Source organism: Hyla sarda, chromosome 7, assembly GCF_029499605.1.
Source record: "Hyla sarda isolate aHylSar1 chromosome 7, aHylSar1.hap1, whole genome shotgun sequence".
Taxonomy (NCBI): domain Eukaryota; kingdom Metazoa; phylum Chordata; class Amphibia; order Anura; family Hylidae; genus Hyla; species Hyla sarda.
In genome coordinates this window covers 43,363,525-43,378,765 of record NC_079195.1, presented here as the reverse complement: position 1 = coordinate 43,378,765, position 15,241 = coordinate 43,363,525, and the positions used below count along the sequence as shown (strand labels likewise).

General features: G+C 43.1%; 1 protein-coding gene across 5 annotated transcripts in view; it reads left to right on the top strand.

Annotated features, from left to right (window-relative positions):
• The window catches only part of CPN1 (carboxypeptidase N subunit 1), a 96,253-nt gene that overhangs the window by 32,667 nt on the left and 48,345 nt on the right, over nucleotides 1–15,241 (top strand). For all 5 annotated transcript variants that reach the window (XR_008846253.1, XM_056530072.1, XM_056530071.1 and 2 more), the window contains 2 exons: nucleotides 7,573–7,728; nucleotides 12,731–12,916. Coding sequence is in view for 4 of the 5 variants with exons in the window: in XM_056530072.1 (XP_056386047.1) it covers nucleotides 7,573–7,728; nucleotides 12,731–12,916 (342 nt within the window). In the remaining variant the exon portion in view is untranslated. The remainder of the gene's footprint in view (nucleotides 1–7,572; nucleotides 7,729–12,730; nucleotides 12,917–15,241) is intronic.

Here is a 15,241-nt window from a genome sequence, read left to right as displayed (position 1 = left end):
CCTGTCGCTTTGCTGGGACTTGAAGTAGCTGAGACTGCCGATTTTAGATCAATTTCAGCCCACAGCTGAATTTAGAGACTTTAGGGGAGATTTATCATTTCCTTCCTGACATTTTATTATCTGAAATTTGGCGCAATTAAAGTTTTTGTGCAAACATTTTGTGCAATTTTAAAATAGACAACTTTGGTAAAATTGACTGTGAAATGCCGTGGTTCATTCTTGACTATGCAGTGGACGAGATTTATTAACTACGTCTGTTTTTAAAAAGGCGCAAAAATATTGTGCACACGTTAAAAAAAAAACTCAGATTCATACCACCTCTGCCTTAGAAAAATGACATCCTACAGCAAGTTCTAAGGCGGTTTTTCATTTGTGCAAAATTTATCATTTTGATAAATTTGGCGCACATAAGCCAAAAAACACAGCAAAAAAAACAAAAAAAACAAACAGGCTGTGAATTGGCTTCACACAGACACATATTGATAAATCTCCCCATTTCTACTGACTGACTTAAGACTTTTTTCCCCTGGAGCTTTGTTCTTACCGCCAGGCATGAACTTCCCCTGAGCGATGAGGTTCTTCTGAGATCGGCATGGCTGCAGTTTTCTTCTCCTTTGGCCTCCTCACACTTCTCCCCACACTTTTCCACACTGTACTCTGAACTGGTCTGCACTGAACTGCAGATCCTCACTGACTGAACAGCCTCTCCCTCCCCCCCTACACTATATGGGGACAATGTTGGGGGCTCCCAAGGGGGCCTCACGGTCAACTGGTTAACTCTGCAGCATTTCCTTAAAAAGACAGTAACATAATTTATCACAACATAACACAGTTCAATATAACAAAATACAATATGGAGTAGTGGGTCCAGAACAGTGACAGCAGGGATGCCTGAGGCAAACTAGCCCACAGGACGACATCCTGTACTGGGACACCACACATAGCAACCACTCAGATTTCAACTTTCATTTTTAAAAAAGGCTTCTGAAAAATGAAAGCAGGAATTTGGTTGCTATGGGCAACTGCAACACTTTGCGCCGGCAATCTGTGGGGAAGCAGAGCTGAGAGGTAAAGTCAGTTGGGGAGATTTATCAAAACTTGTGCAGAGGAAAAGTTGACCAGTTGCCCAATCAGGTCACTTCTGCCATTTTTAAATGGGCCTCTGAAAACTGAAAGAAGCGATCTGATTGGTTGCTATGGGGAACTGGTCATCCTTTCCTCTGCACAGGTTTTGATAAATCTCCCCAAGTGTATGAGAACTGTGTGGGACTAAGGTATTTTGTGCTTTATATAGTTTACTATCACTGCTTTCCGATGTCAGTCACCTCACTGCACTGCTACTCCTATCAGTCACCTCACTGCACTGCTACTCCTATGTCAGTCACTAGTGTACTGCTACTATCAATCACTTTACTGAACTACTACTCCTATCAGTCACCTCACTGCACTGCTACTCCTATGTCAGTCACTAGTGTACTGCTACTATCAATCACTTTACTGTACTACTACTCCTATCAGTCACCTCACTGCACTGCTACTCCTATGTCAGTCACATCACTGTACTACTACTCCTATGTCAGTCACCTCACTGCACTGCTACTCCTATGTCAGTCACCTCACTGCACTGCTACTCCTATGTCAGTCACCTTACTGTACTACTACTCCTATCAGTCACCTCACTGTACTACTACTCCTATCAGTCACCTCACTGTACTACTACTATCAGTCAACTCACTGTACTACTACTCCTATCAGTCACCTCACTGCACTGCTACTCCTATGTCAGTCACTAGTGTACTGTTACTATCAATCACTTTACTGAACTACTACTCCTATCAGTCACCTCACTGTACTACTACTCCTATCAGTCACCTCACTGTACCACTTCTCTTCTGTCAGTCACCAGAGTACTACAACTATCAATCACCTTACTGAACTACTACTCCTGTATCAGCCACCTCACTGCACTACTACTCCTATCAGTCCCCTCACTGTACCACTACTCCAATGCTAGTCACAAGTGTACTACTCCTATCAGTCCCCTTACTGTACTACTCCTATGTCAGTCACCAGTGTACTACTACTGCTATCAGTCACCTCCATAGTACTACTGCTTTTGTGTCAGTCATCAGTGTACTACTATTCCTATGTCAGTCACCTCCCTGTATTACTACTCCTTTATCAGTCACCTCACTGTACTACTACTCCTATATCAATCACCTCACTGTACTACTACTCCTATATCAATCACCTCACTCTACTACTACTCCTATATCAATCACATCACTGTAATACTAATCCTATATCAATCACCTCACTCTACTACTACTCCTATATCAATCACCTCACTGTACTACTACTCCTATATCAATCACATCACTGTACTACTACTCCTATGTCAATCACCTCACTGTACTACTACTCCTTTATCAATCACATCACTGTACTACTACTCCTATATCAATCAACTCACTGTACTACTACTCCTATATCAATCACCTCACTCTACTACTACTCCTATATCAATCACCTCACTGTACTACTACTCCTATATCAATCACCTCACTGTACTACTACTCCTATATCAATCACCTCACTGTACTACTACTCCTATATCAATCACCTCACTGTACTACTACTCCTATGTCAGTCACCTCACTGTACTACTACTCCTATATCAATCACCTCACTGTACTACTACTCCTATATCAATCACCTCACTGTACTACTACTCCTATATCAATCACCTCACTGTACTACTACTCCTATATCAATCACCTCACTCTACTACTACTCCTATATCAATCACCTCACTGTACTACTACTCCTATGTCAGTCACCTCACTCTACTACTCCTATATCAATCACCTCACTGTACTACTACTCCTATATCAATCACCTCACTGTACTACTACTCCTATATCAATCTCCTCACTGTACTACTACTCCTATATCAATCACCTCACTGTACTACTACTCCTATATCAATCACCTCACTGTATTACTACTCCTATATCAATCACCTCACTGTACTACTACTCCTATATCAATCACCTCACTGTACTACTACTCCTATATCAATCACCTCACTGTACCACTACTCCTATATCAATCACCTCACTGTACTACTACTCCTATATCAATCACCTCACTGTACTACTACTCCTATATCAATCACCTCACTGTACTACTACTCCTATGTCAGTCACCTCACTGTACTACTACTCCTATGTCAGTCACCTCACTGTACCACTACTCCTATGTCAATCACCTCTGTGTCAATCACCTCACTGTACTACTACTCCTATGTCAATCCCCTTACTGTACCACTACTCCTATGTCAGTCACCTCACTGTACTACTACTCCTATGTCAGTCACCTCACTGTACTACTACTCCTATATCAATCACCTCACTGTACTACTACTCCTATGTCAATCACCTCACTGTACTACTACTCCTATGTCAGTCACCTCACTGTACTACTACTCCTATATCAATCACCTCACTGTACTACTACTCCTATGTCAATCACCTCACTGTACTACTACTCCTATGTCAGTCACCTCACTGTACTACTACTCCTATGTCAATCACCTCTGTGTCAATCACCTCACTGTACTACTACTCCTATGTCAGCCACCTCCCTATACTAATATTCCTATGCCAGTCACCTCACTGTACCACTATTCCTATGTCAGTCAAGTCACTCTACTATTTCTATATCAGTCACACCCCTGTACTACTACTTCTTTGTCCATCACCAGTGAAGTGGTACTTCTATATCAGTGACCTTACTGTACTACTCCTTCTATGTCAGTCACCAGTGTACTACTACCCCTATATCAGTCCCCTCATTGTACTGCTACTCCTATGTCAGTCACCAGTGTACTACTCCTTTATCAGTCGCCGAAGGCTGTCCGGGCATGCTGGGAGTTGTAGTTTTGCAACAGCTGGAGGCACACTGGCTGGGAAACACTTCTCTGTGCCATGTGCTGCTTTAATACAATGTATCAGTAATTTCCTGATTCTTCCTTTAATCCTCCTCCAGTCCATATCCCAGGCACTTGTCTTATTCTCCTTTTAGACGCTCCAGATTTTACTGAGAATATTGTTTAAAAAAAAAAAAAAAGTTTCCATTCTAAAAAAAAAACCAAACAGCAAATCCAAGATTTTAGCACAGAAAGAAAACCGTTCCATGTTTATGAATAGCTGCAAAACAGCTCGAAATGCGGCGTCTCTCTCTCCATATATGGTATAATTGTGTGTTAATGCGCCCAGCATGAGGAACATATTAGGGCTTCGGGTGGAAATTCCATTGGCTGAAGAAGCACTAATGTATTTCTCTGCTACCAGACGCCTCGATTCTGTTTTATTGCTTTCTATGGGATGAAATATTTTATTTTTTTACTTGTTTAGGATTTTGACAGATATGAATCCTGCTCGGGATTTTACCATAAAGAGAAGTGCAGAGAAATTCCTTTAATCCAGCAGTAGATAATCCAGAATGTCTGGAAACCTCTCCTGCAATACGAAATTGTTATATAATGGGGACATTTCAGCAGAAAGACTGTAAAAGAATTTGTTAACACTTTATTTAGAGTTATTTTATAACTTTTTGATTATTTTCTATGATTATCTGATAATCCAGAATGCTTCATAATGTGTACCCACCTGTTCATGCTGAATTTTAGGGGTACTCTGGTGAAAATATATATATTTTTTAAATCAACTGGTGCCAGAAAGTTAAACAGATTTGTAAATTACTTTTATTTCAAAATCTTAATCCCTCCAGTACTTATCAGCTGCTGTATGCTCCACAGAAAGTTATTTTCTTTTTTAATTTCTTTTCAGTCTGACCACAGTGCTCTCTGCTGACACCTCTGTCTATGTCAGGAACTGTCCAGAGCAGAAGAGGTTTGCTATGGGGAATGGTTCCTGCTCTGGACAGTTCCTTACATGGGCAGAGGTGTCAGCAGAGAGCATCGTGGACATTCAAAAAGAAAACTCAAAAAGAAAACAACTTCCTCTGTAGCATAGAGCAGCTGATAAGTACTGGAAGGATTAAGATGTTTTAATAGAAGTAATTTACGAATCTGTTTAACTGTCTGGCACCAGGTGATTTTAAAGAAATTGTTTCCCACCGGAGTACCCCTTTAAGTCACCTTCAGGCAATGTTCATATTCTTTATTTTGATGCTCAAAAATATAAATTTTTTCCAGGCAAAATGAGCTTCAACTTTTCAAGTCTTTTTTTTTTTTTGTTATTGTTGCTTTTTAGAGCTTTTTGTAATATACATTTTTTATGAGGTTTACAGATGGTTTGAAGCATTTCCATGAAAAACAAAAATTCAATTGTGCGTGTACATGCCCTTAGGGCACTTTTTCCCAAACATTGTGCCTCCAAATGTAGCTAAACTACAACTACCAGCATGGCCAGACATTCGTTTTGCAACAGCTGGAGGCACAACGGTTGAAAAACACTGTCCTATAAGATAGTAACATTTTACCTGCACTGATACATTGTTGCAACAGGAAAGAGGTTAGTGCTGCAAGGGGCCCAGGGGACACTGAAGGGAGGCTGCCAGACAGGGCAGCAAGGGTACGGGCAACAACTCCCGTACCAGCTTGAAGAAGCACCGTTTACGGTGTGAAACAGCTTGTCCTGGTGTACGTCCCCCGCCTCCCTCCCTCCATCTGCTTTTGTTACCTGCAATGCTGCAATAAAGCTCCGTTGCCGTTGGTGAGTGCAGTCTTTTTCTTGAATCCATATTTACTGCTCTACATATGGACTTTGCACCTCCTGCACCGGCACCTACACGGGGTTACACACGCGCTCCACCATAGCTCCTGATTACTGAATCCTTAGCCTTAGTCCTGCTAGTGCCGAGTCTCTTGCTACATAACACCCGTACTGGGCCACCACAATTCTCTTGCAGAGGGCAGAAGGCGCCCCTATCAAGAGGGTGCTCTAGGTGGCTACCTATTTTGCCTATAGGTGGAGCCTGCCCTGCGTTCACACACACAAATAAATATTACTGCAAAAGATAAATTGTCAGTTTTTTTTTTAACCATGATCAGCTAAAAACATGGCCGTTTTTTGAATATGTTTTATGCCTCAAAAATCAATCCATATTATGTCAGTCCCCCCCCCCCCCCCCACACACACGATTTGATTGGTCAAGTGTAGTTAATAATTATTACAGCCATAAAAAGGGTACCTAATGTGAAAACAGATCTGAGAACAGTACCTGCACGAAAAAAATAAAATAAATACACAAAAAAAAAAACTCCAGGAACATAAAACAAGAAACATGTATATAAATACTCTAAAAAGCTAATAAATATAAATACTCTAAAAAGCTAATAAATAAAAAAAAAAATAAAAATAAAAACAAGAGACCCTTTTTATGGCAATAAAATATAATAGAAATGGCCATTCTATGCTTCAAAATACACTCTAAAGAATGATGTGTTAATGTAGCCTAAGGCTTTTTTCACACATCTGTGGCGCCCAGTCGAGAACGGCTGTTAACCTCTCTTTTTGTTTCTTTTAGTTTGACGGTCGTCGTTTTGACAGGGTGCAATGGGCAACAGCGGGTCCCATTATAGTCAATTTGTCTGTCGGGCGCCGCTGTTTTTCAGCTGGTGTAGCCGGATGAAAAGATGACGCAAGCTATATTTTTTCTCCCGCTATTCTCCCCAGCAGCCCCGATGGCCGTCACACTACCGTGCGACAACGGTGGTGTGAAAGATGCCTAACACTGTTATTTAGTAAGTACTAAGGTCAATGGTTCCAAAATGCCCCATCTACAGCCCATAGGCCTATGTACCGTAGGGCTAGTCCATGGGGTTGCTAAGGTCGGGCATTGGCAATTGGATCATAGAAGAGTGTAGAGTGATAAACAGTAGCCATTCCATCCTTGGTGACAAAATGTGACATCAATGTGTGTGTGTGTATACAATTGCTAAAATCACATGGTATGTTTTGGGGGAAAACAAAGGCTTAAAAGGGGTCACACTTCCCATGCTGATGTTAATAGGTAATATTATTGTGGATGTATACTGTCAGTAAATTGGTCTTAAAGGGGTACTCCGGTGCTAAGACATCTAAGACAGCTGTCACACCCCCTCCCATAGGCTTGCATTGAGGGGGCGGAGCGTGATGTCACACGTGGGCGGGGCTGTGACGTCACAATGCTCCGGGGTGCTGCGTGCAAGATCACGGGGGTCCCCAGCAGCGATCAGGCATCTTATCCCCTATCCTTTGGATAGGGGATAAGATGTCTTAGTGCCAGAGTACCCCTTTAAGGCTTCTTATTTTTTGATGACAAGGGTTACGAGGTGTTTTCTCTCCCAATCTGCAGATATAGAAGCATCTGTCATCTCTTCATGTTACTGCTTCCTGATCTCTTCCTGTTCTTTTAATGTCTTGTGAACAGTGGAATCAGCAGATGTTGAGATATCAGATATCAGAAGAAATGGTTCATAAAAATAAAAACCCATGACTCCTCCAAATAAAATAAAATAAAACCTAATGATACACCATCTATTAAACAATGTTACCTTTACAGGGCCCAGATGCCAATGGATATCTGACTGGAAGAAATAACTACAATGATGTAGATCTGAATCGGAACTTCCCTGATCTTAATATCGTTTTGAACTACAATGAGAAGCACGGAGGGCCGACTGACCACTTAAAACTCCCTGACAACTGGAAGGAACAGGTAGGTCCATGTTTCCTCAATCAGGAAAGGCTGGGTGATATCTGAGGAATCCCTAGAAGACCATAGCTGCTGAGGGCTTTGGTAAAGTCCATCTTCAGGCCTGGATTTTTAAGGAATGAAAGGCAGATTTGGTAGTGGGGCTTTTCATTCACTTCCTGTCCAGTTGAGGTTTCAGCACTGGCACTGAAGACAACTTGTTACTTTGCTTTAGGACTAGGTGTAACTCAGTCAGCAGGCTGAAACAGCAAACAATATCATAAGGGTTGGAGTCCTGAGAAATGCAAAGCCTGACAAAGGTGAATCCGGCACTGCTGTCCACCTATATCCCGTCTGGGACTGACTAGTCCAGCAACCAAACCAGTGGGGCTGTATTGAGGTTGAATTCTTCCAGCGAGCGCTCGCTCCCGCCACCGTCGTCCTTGCTTGATGAAACGCAGCATCGCGCACGTTACATTAGTTGAAGGGCGCATGCACTGGGACCTGTGTGTCAATCACACAGCGGTCCCAGCACGGAGATACAAAGTCGGCGTTGCGCCGGCGGGGCATCGCATACCTCGCACCACGCCTATCCAACCATCAGTGGCTTTGATTAAAAGCACTTTTTAGCGTCACGAAAGCCTGCAAAGATGAGGTAAAATAATTGCTGTACACAACACCTGCACACAGTACAAAGGCTGTGTACAGGTTATTACACAAAAATTTCATGACAGTTGCGCTATAAAGGGTAGCTCCCACCATCCATTTTTTTTTCTGTCCTTGCCTATTGCCCATCTATCCCTAACCCCCTCCCTGCCTTTGCATTTTTTTTCTTCTATATTAAAAATGCTTTTTTGTCTGCCTGGTAGTGTGCTCACTACCAGGCAGACTTCCCCAACAGGCACAGCGTCACTGATGCCTGCTGGGGCCGACACTTCTGCCCTTAGTTCACTATGCAGGGTGCCTCCAGCTGTTTCACCACTGCAACTACCAGCTTGCCCTGACATCTACGTTGTAGGGGTGAAACAACTGGAGGCACCCTGTGTTGAAAACAATAACTTTGTTAGCGGTGCGGCGCTACCCCGAACCCCGCAACCCCCCCCTGTTGAAATTAATAGTTGCCGCATGCCTCGGCGCTACCCCGAACACCGCTCCCCTCCCTGTTGAAATCAATAGTTGCCCCATGCCGCAGCGCTACCCCGCTACCCCCCATTCCCCCCCCCCATTGAAATCAAAAGTTGTGCCCGAACCACGCTCCCCCCCCCCCAGCCATACCCGAGTGCAGAGCAGCAGCGGTGGCGTGTAGATGCCGGGAGGCTGGGCCGGCGTGTGAAGCCAGGGAGCCAATGCCCGCTCCCCCCCCCTGTCTGATTGACTGGCAGGGAGTGAGCGCAGGCTAAATGAATTAGGACCTATGCCCGGCCGGCATCGGTCCGAATTCATGCGTGACGTCACTAGCCGACCACTAGGAGGGAGACCCCTAGTGGCCGGTTTTCAACATTAAAATAAACAATTTTAATGAAAGAAAATGTAATAGATTTATATTAGAGATATGTTGTAGTACATAAGTACTACAACATATCAAAAAAAAGTTTGGCGACAGTGCCCATTTAAAAAAGACTGAATTATATTTCAATATAGGGTCCATTTTTTTTCTCTTATAACCAGCGCCAACTTAGTCTGTGGCAATGTGTGGTATTGCATCTTAAGTACTGTAAATGAGACTGAGCTGCAAAAAATGATAATGGACTCATATAACCCCTTTTCCATTCATTTGAGAATGCTTTGTTTTAGTCATATATTTAGCATTTTCTTCCTGTTATCTCCATACATACCAAAAAATAAGATAGGGGTATTGATATAAGAATATTATCCATCACCACCACGTGATACATGATTCATTTATGTGTTGTCTGCCAGCTCTGTGAAGTTTCTCTTGTTATCTGCCTTCTTTCCTAATAAATCCGTCCATTTACATGATGCTTGCCAATTCGCCAGTCATTATCTATACAGTTTAATGAGAGGGATTTGGCAGCTGGATGTTGTTTATATTTACCATGAAAAAAAAAAGAGGGATGAAGCTTAAAACATTCTATCAGTCAAACGCTTAGTCTTTACCTATTTTTCCCCAATATACATGCATGCTCAGCTCGGAAGAGCGTGCACGTGTTCAGAATAGGGGGAGAAAGAAGAAGCCAGCCAGACACCACTGGCAGCGGCTTGTCTCTAATAATAACAAAAGGATAGGATAATATTAAATCCAACATGCCCAACATGTTTCTCCCCCAGCATCTGCCATCAGGGGAGAATTGGGAAGCCACCATACACATCAAATGCTTGGCTGATTACACCTAAATACTGTTAACAATAATCTAATGCAGTGGTCTTCAAACTGTGGACCTCCTGCTGTTGCAAAACTACAACTCCGGCCACTTTGTGGTAAGGAATTGCTTCATTCACTACATTTGGGGGGCTAAAATGGCAAGGAAGTCTAGGAAGGCGGCCCTGTGATGTCACAGCCCTATATATTTGGCAACCATTGCCGAAGACGGGCATTTCCCGGTGCAGAGACTGTGTGTGTGCACTAATCACCGTTACTGACAATACAGATCTTTACAGCGGCGAATCCATTCACCTCAAGCCCACATTCATTCTGGCTAGACAGAGAGCGGACACTGTGTGGTCACTAATCAGCATTACTGACAATACAGATCAGCACAGGGGAAATCAATTGACCCCAAGAACGCATCACTGCAGGCAGGCAGGGAGAGTTTAGAAGTTGTTTCATGGTCTGCCGACCCTGCTGTCACATCCAGACTCTGTCATTGTACAGTGATTCTAATAGCGACGCCTGTAATCTGCATGTTATACTGAATAACAGTATCATTTCACTACCCCAGCACACTCCCTATGCGTGTTACAGCAAGGCAAAGTGTTCTACACCCCGATTGAGGCTCTCTGTAGCACGGAAATAGCCCTCTTTTAATAGCGATTTGCTGCGAATATATTCAGATCTGTGGTGGCCCAGTACAGGAGTTGCACTCCTGTACCCTTGTTGTCCTGTGTGGTGGACTCTATTGCAGTGTCCCCTGAGTCCACCCTTATTGTACATAACTCAAATGGTTAATTATTCCTTATGTTATTGATTGCATTGTCTTATAATGTTATATGCCTTTAAATGTTGTTACCATGTCTTGAAACTAGGGAAGGTGTCAGTGACCAGATGACTTGTGGGTGACCTATAGGACCCCTCCAAAGTCTCCCCCATATAAACCCTGGGAGGAGCTAGCTAGTGGAGTTCTGTGCTGAGTGCAGTGAAGTCAAGACCTGAGAGTGTCTGGTGTCTTGAGGAGACCTAAGGCCTAGTCATGTAGCCACGCTTCCATCACCAAGTGCCCCACAGGTGAACGTCAAAGCCTGGTAAGCTACACAAGGGGTGAAGTCTAGTCAGTCCTAGTCAAGTCTGTTATAATTCAGCGTGGGTCTGCAGCATTCTGTCCAAGTCCACTACAAGGCCCAGTGAGCCTGCAAGTCTCTAAAGTCACTGGTCCCTTCCTTGGGCCTAACTGAGCTGTAAAGACTATTCCATCTGTCTGCCTCAGTAAAGCTGCAGTTGTTCCGTAACTTAGCATCAGAGTCAATATTTGCCCTGCGCCTAGCCCAGGATCCAGCGGCCATACCTCGTGTGGTGCAGAGGTTAACCCCTCCCTGGCGTCACGAATACCATCTGCCCCTAGGGTAATAACATCTGCCCTCATCACACCCTCACCACAGATCGAACCAAATTTTTTCAGAAAATTTGGCAAATTAGCCGAATTGAATTTTTGAAAAATTTGCCCATCTCTAGATCTAATGTTTAAAGGGGTACTACCGTGCTGACAACTTATCCCCTATCTAAAGGATAGGGGATAAGTTGCCTGATCGCGTGGCGTCCCGCCGCTGGGGACCCCCGCGATCTTGCATGCAGCACCCCGCTGTCATCAGGCCCGGAGCAAACATCCGCTCCGGGTCTGATGACGGGGCCGGTGATCGTGACGTCACAGCTCCGCCCCCATGTGACGTCACGCTCCGCCCCTCAATGCAAGTCTATGGCAGGGGCGCCCCCTGCAATAGACTTACATTGAGGGGCGGAGCGTGACGTCACATGGGGGCGGAGCCATGACGTCACGCCGTGATTGGCAGTCATCAGACCTTGAGTGATGTTTGCTCTGGGGCCTGATGAGAGTGGGGTGCTGCGTGCGAGATCGCGGGGTCCCCAGCGGCGGGACCCCACGTGATCAGGCAACTTATCCCCTTTAGATAGGGGATAAGTTGTCAGCACGGTAGTACCCCTTTAAAGGGACCCTTAGTCTCTAAGCCAAGTGCACTCTACTTTTAATTTACACTCTCCAGTTGATGCCAAACTACAACTCCCAGCATGTTCTGCCAGTCTTTGACTGTCAGTGCATGCAGGGAGTTGTAGTTTCCATATAGCTATATAGAGATTCAGATTGGAAAGTCTATAGATTCTATAGGGATTTGTAATCTTATCTCTTAATCTGTTAATGACCCACAACGTGCATGCATGTCATAGGGGGACGTTAACAATGTTCAGAGAAAATTTGGGCAAATTTTTTTGGTGCTCGGAGTCGGCATCACATTTTTTGGCCACGCTTTCCGCCAATACCAGTTGTTTTGTCCCACTAATAATAATAATAATTATTATTATTAATAATAATAATAACAAGAAGAATATTTATTTATACATGCCAACAGATTCTGCAGCACTTTACAATTTTGGGGATAAAAATAAAGTCTAGTATCAGACATTACTTGATTTTTACATATTTGATCTTATGTTTCTCTAGAGATAAGCGACATCAAATGTATTTTAGTGCCACTCACCACCCTCTTTGAAAATTTCCAAAAAATAAGTATAGCATATAACATATACCGTATCACCTATCTATTGTGTATTATGAATTTATAAAGCAGACAGACTTCCGGGTTATTTTTATTAACTGAAATATCTTTTTTTTCATGCCAGGTTGAACCAGAGACGCTGGCCATGATCCTTTGGATGGAAAATTACAATTTTGTCCTGTCGGCAAACCTACATGGTGGCGCCGTTGTAGCAAACTATCCATTCGATAAAGTCAAAGACTATCGGAACAGAGGTTATCGGCGCATGGCGAGTTATACTGCTACCCCTGACGACAAGCTGTTTAAAACGGTAATTTATGTCATACTACTCAACATTAAAGAGGTTATCCAGCAAAAAAAAATGTTTATATATCAACTAGCTCCAGAAATTTGTAATTTGTAAATTACTTCTACTAAAAAATCTTAATCCTTTCAGTACTTATGAGCTTCTGAAGTTAAGGTTGTTCTTTTCTGTCTAAGTGCTCTCTGATGACACGTGTCTCGGGAACCACCCAGTTTAGAAGCAAACCCCCATAGCAAACCTCTTCTAAACTGGGCGGTTCCCGAGACACATGTCATATACATTAAATTATATATATACATTAACTAACACATTTATAAGAGGCGACTAGGGGAAAGCCCTACAGGAGAGCCCTATTGACATGAAGGGACTCTAGCTGCGGGGACCTTAGACAAGGGACAGGACCAGGTCCTGTATCGGGACACCACAAACCCCCTTACTTGACATAAGTCATTCTCGACATACGTCCCCTAGGATAGAGGAACGGAATGGCCATAGGGCCGGATGCAGTCCTGAGCATTAATACAAATGTCCATATTCAGGCTGTAGATGAATAACGGTATAGAGTCTTTGTGCATAGTGAAATGTCCATACAAGCTCTAACATTAACATATAAACAGAATTGTTAGGAATTGGATCATGAACAGGATGGTATGGATTTATCTTGACATCCTTTTTGGTATCTCCCATTCTACTTTACTTTATCATGCACCTATTGACTATGCAAGAAATTTTATAACAATTAACATCTGACTGACATTTGATTTTTTTTTTCTTGACTGACAAATACTCAACTGAAAGTATGTAAAATGACAGTAATGCTTCTACACACTTTAACATATCTCACTATATTTTTTTCCTTTGACAAATAGCAAATATTAGACCAAATATTTATTATACCACATATTTATTTTCTAGATTTATACACTGGTTGCGGATTGGGTTGCCTGAGGCTTTCTGCCCAATGCCTTGGTTACTAGGGTCTATAGGTATTACACACTTACCCTTAGAACTCTCTGAATGACATACTGTTACCTTTTTTTATTGAGCCACAGGAGCACCTTCTGGCCAGGAAGAGCATCCTGAACAAAAGAACACATTAGTGCATAAACAGTGGTATAGTACTGAGATATAGCATGTTACAGTTCCTAAGTAATGTGTTGTTGTGTGTGAGATATATATTTCTAAGTTATGTGTACTGGATTCTGAATGTACACTAATGAGTTTTGTATAATGTACTATGTGTACATTGTATTGAATAGAGTCAGTCTTGGTATCTGATGGGAATATTTCCTGTAGGTTTTAGTGAGGGGTGACACTATTTGTTACTCCCAGAGGAGCTGGGAGGGCACCTTTAAGTAACACTATAATACCTGAAAGAAAATAAGTATTTTGTGTACAGGAATTGAGACTTCTGTACAATAACCATGGACATTGGTTTGACATTTTATAATAACAGACATTTTATTGGCAAAACACCAAAAACATTCAGGTACATTCACCTGCTGTATGGGTGCACATTTTGCACACAAAAATATATTACTATGATGTTATTTACAATAAACAGACACGTAAGGATCAGCAGTCCACCTACATTAGGAGTCCTTATTAGAACACGGCTGCTACCAAAGCCAGGTGTAGGCTTACAAGAATCTCCTAGGACAAGGAGTCTCTCGGCCTGGGGCAGGGCACTAGCTTAGGTGGTTACCTTACTGAACAGGTAACTTCATGGCATAGTCCTGCCAGGCACTTCTTCTTAACAGGTTGCACCCGGAACAGAACAGACTGTAGAAAAACAAAGGTACTGGGTACCACAGAATTAATGGTAAGCAAACAAAAGAAATTTATGACTTTAAACGGGGTATCTTCTTGACTCCAAACCTTGCCGGCCAGCGTGCTTCCTGCTCTGGGACATGTAGGGAGGAGCACGAGGTTGGGACTCTCTCAGGGTATGAATAGCAGTGTCCCATGAGACATTAGTGAGCTTTGATTGTGAAACAGAAGGGTTAATACTCACTACAAAATTGATAGCAGCAGCTGCTGAGGCCACTGGTACTCCCTTTGGTGCTGGTTGATTCGGCCTCACCACCTTGAGTTTAGTAGGCCGTGGCACTTCTGTCGGTGCCTGTTGGTTAGGCCACACCTCTGGGCATGGAGTAGGCCTAGGCACATCTGTGGTTGGTGCCAGTTGGTTAGGCCACACCTTCGGGCATGGAGTTGGTGGTTCTGTTGGTGCCCGCTGTTTAGGCCTCACCTCCTCAGGGGAGTAGGCCTGGGCACATCCTCGACTAGAGCTGCTGCAGAAAGATAGGACTTCGGCAAATACTTTGGGGT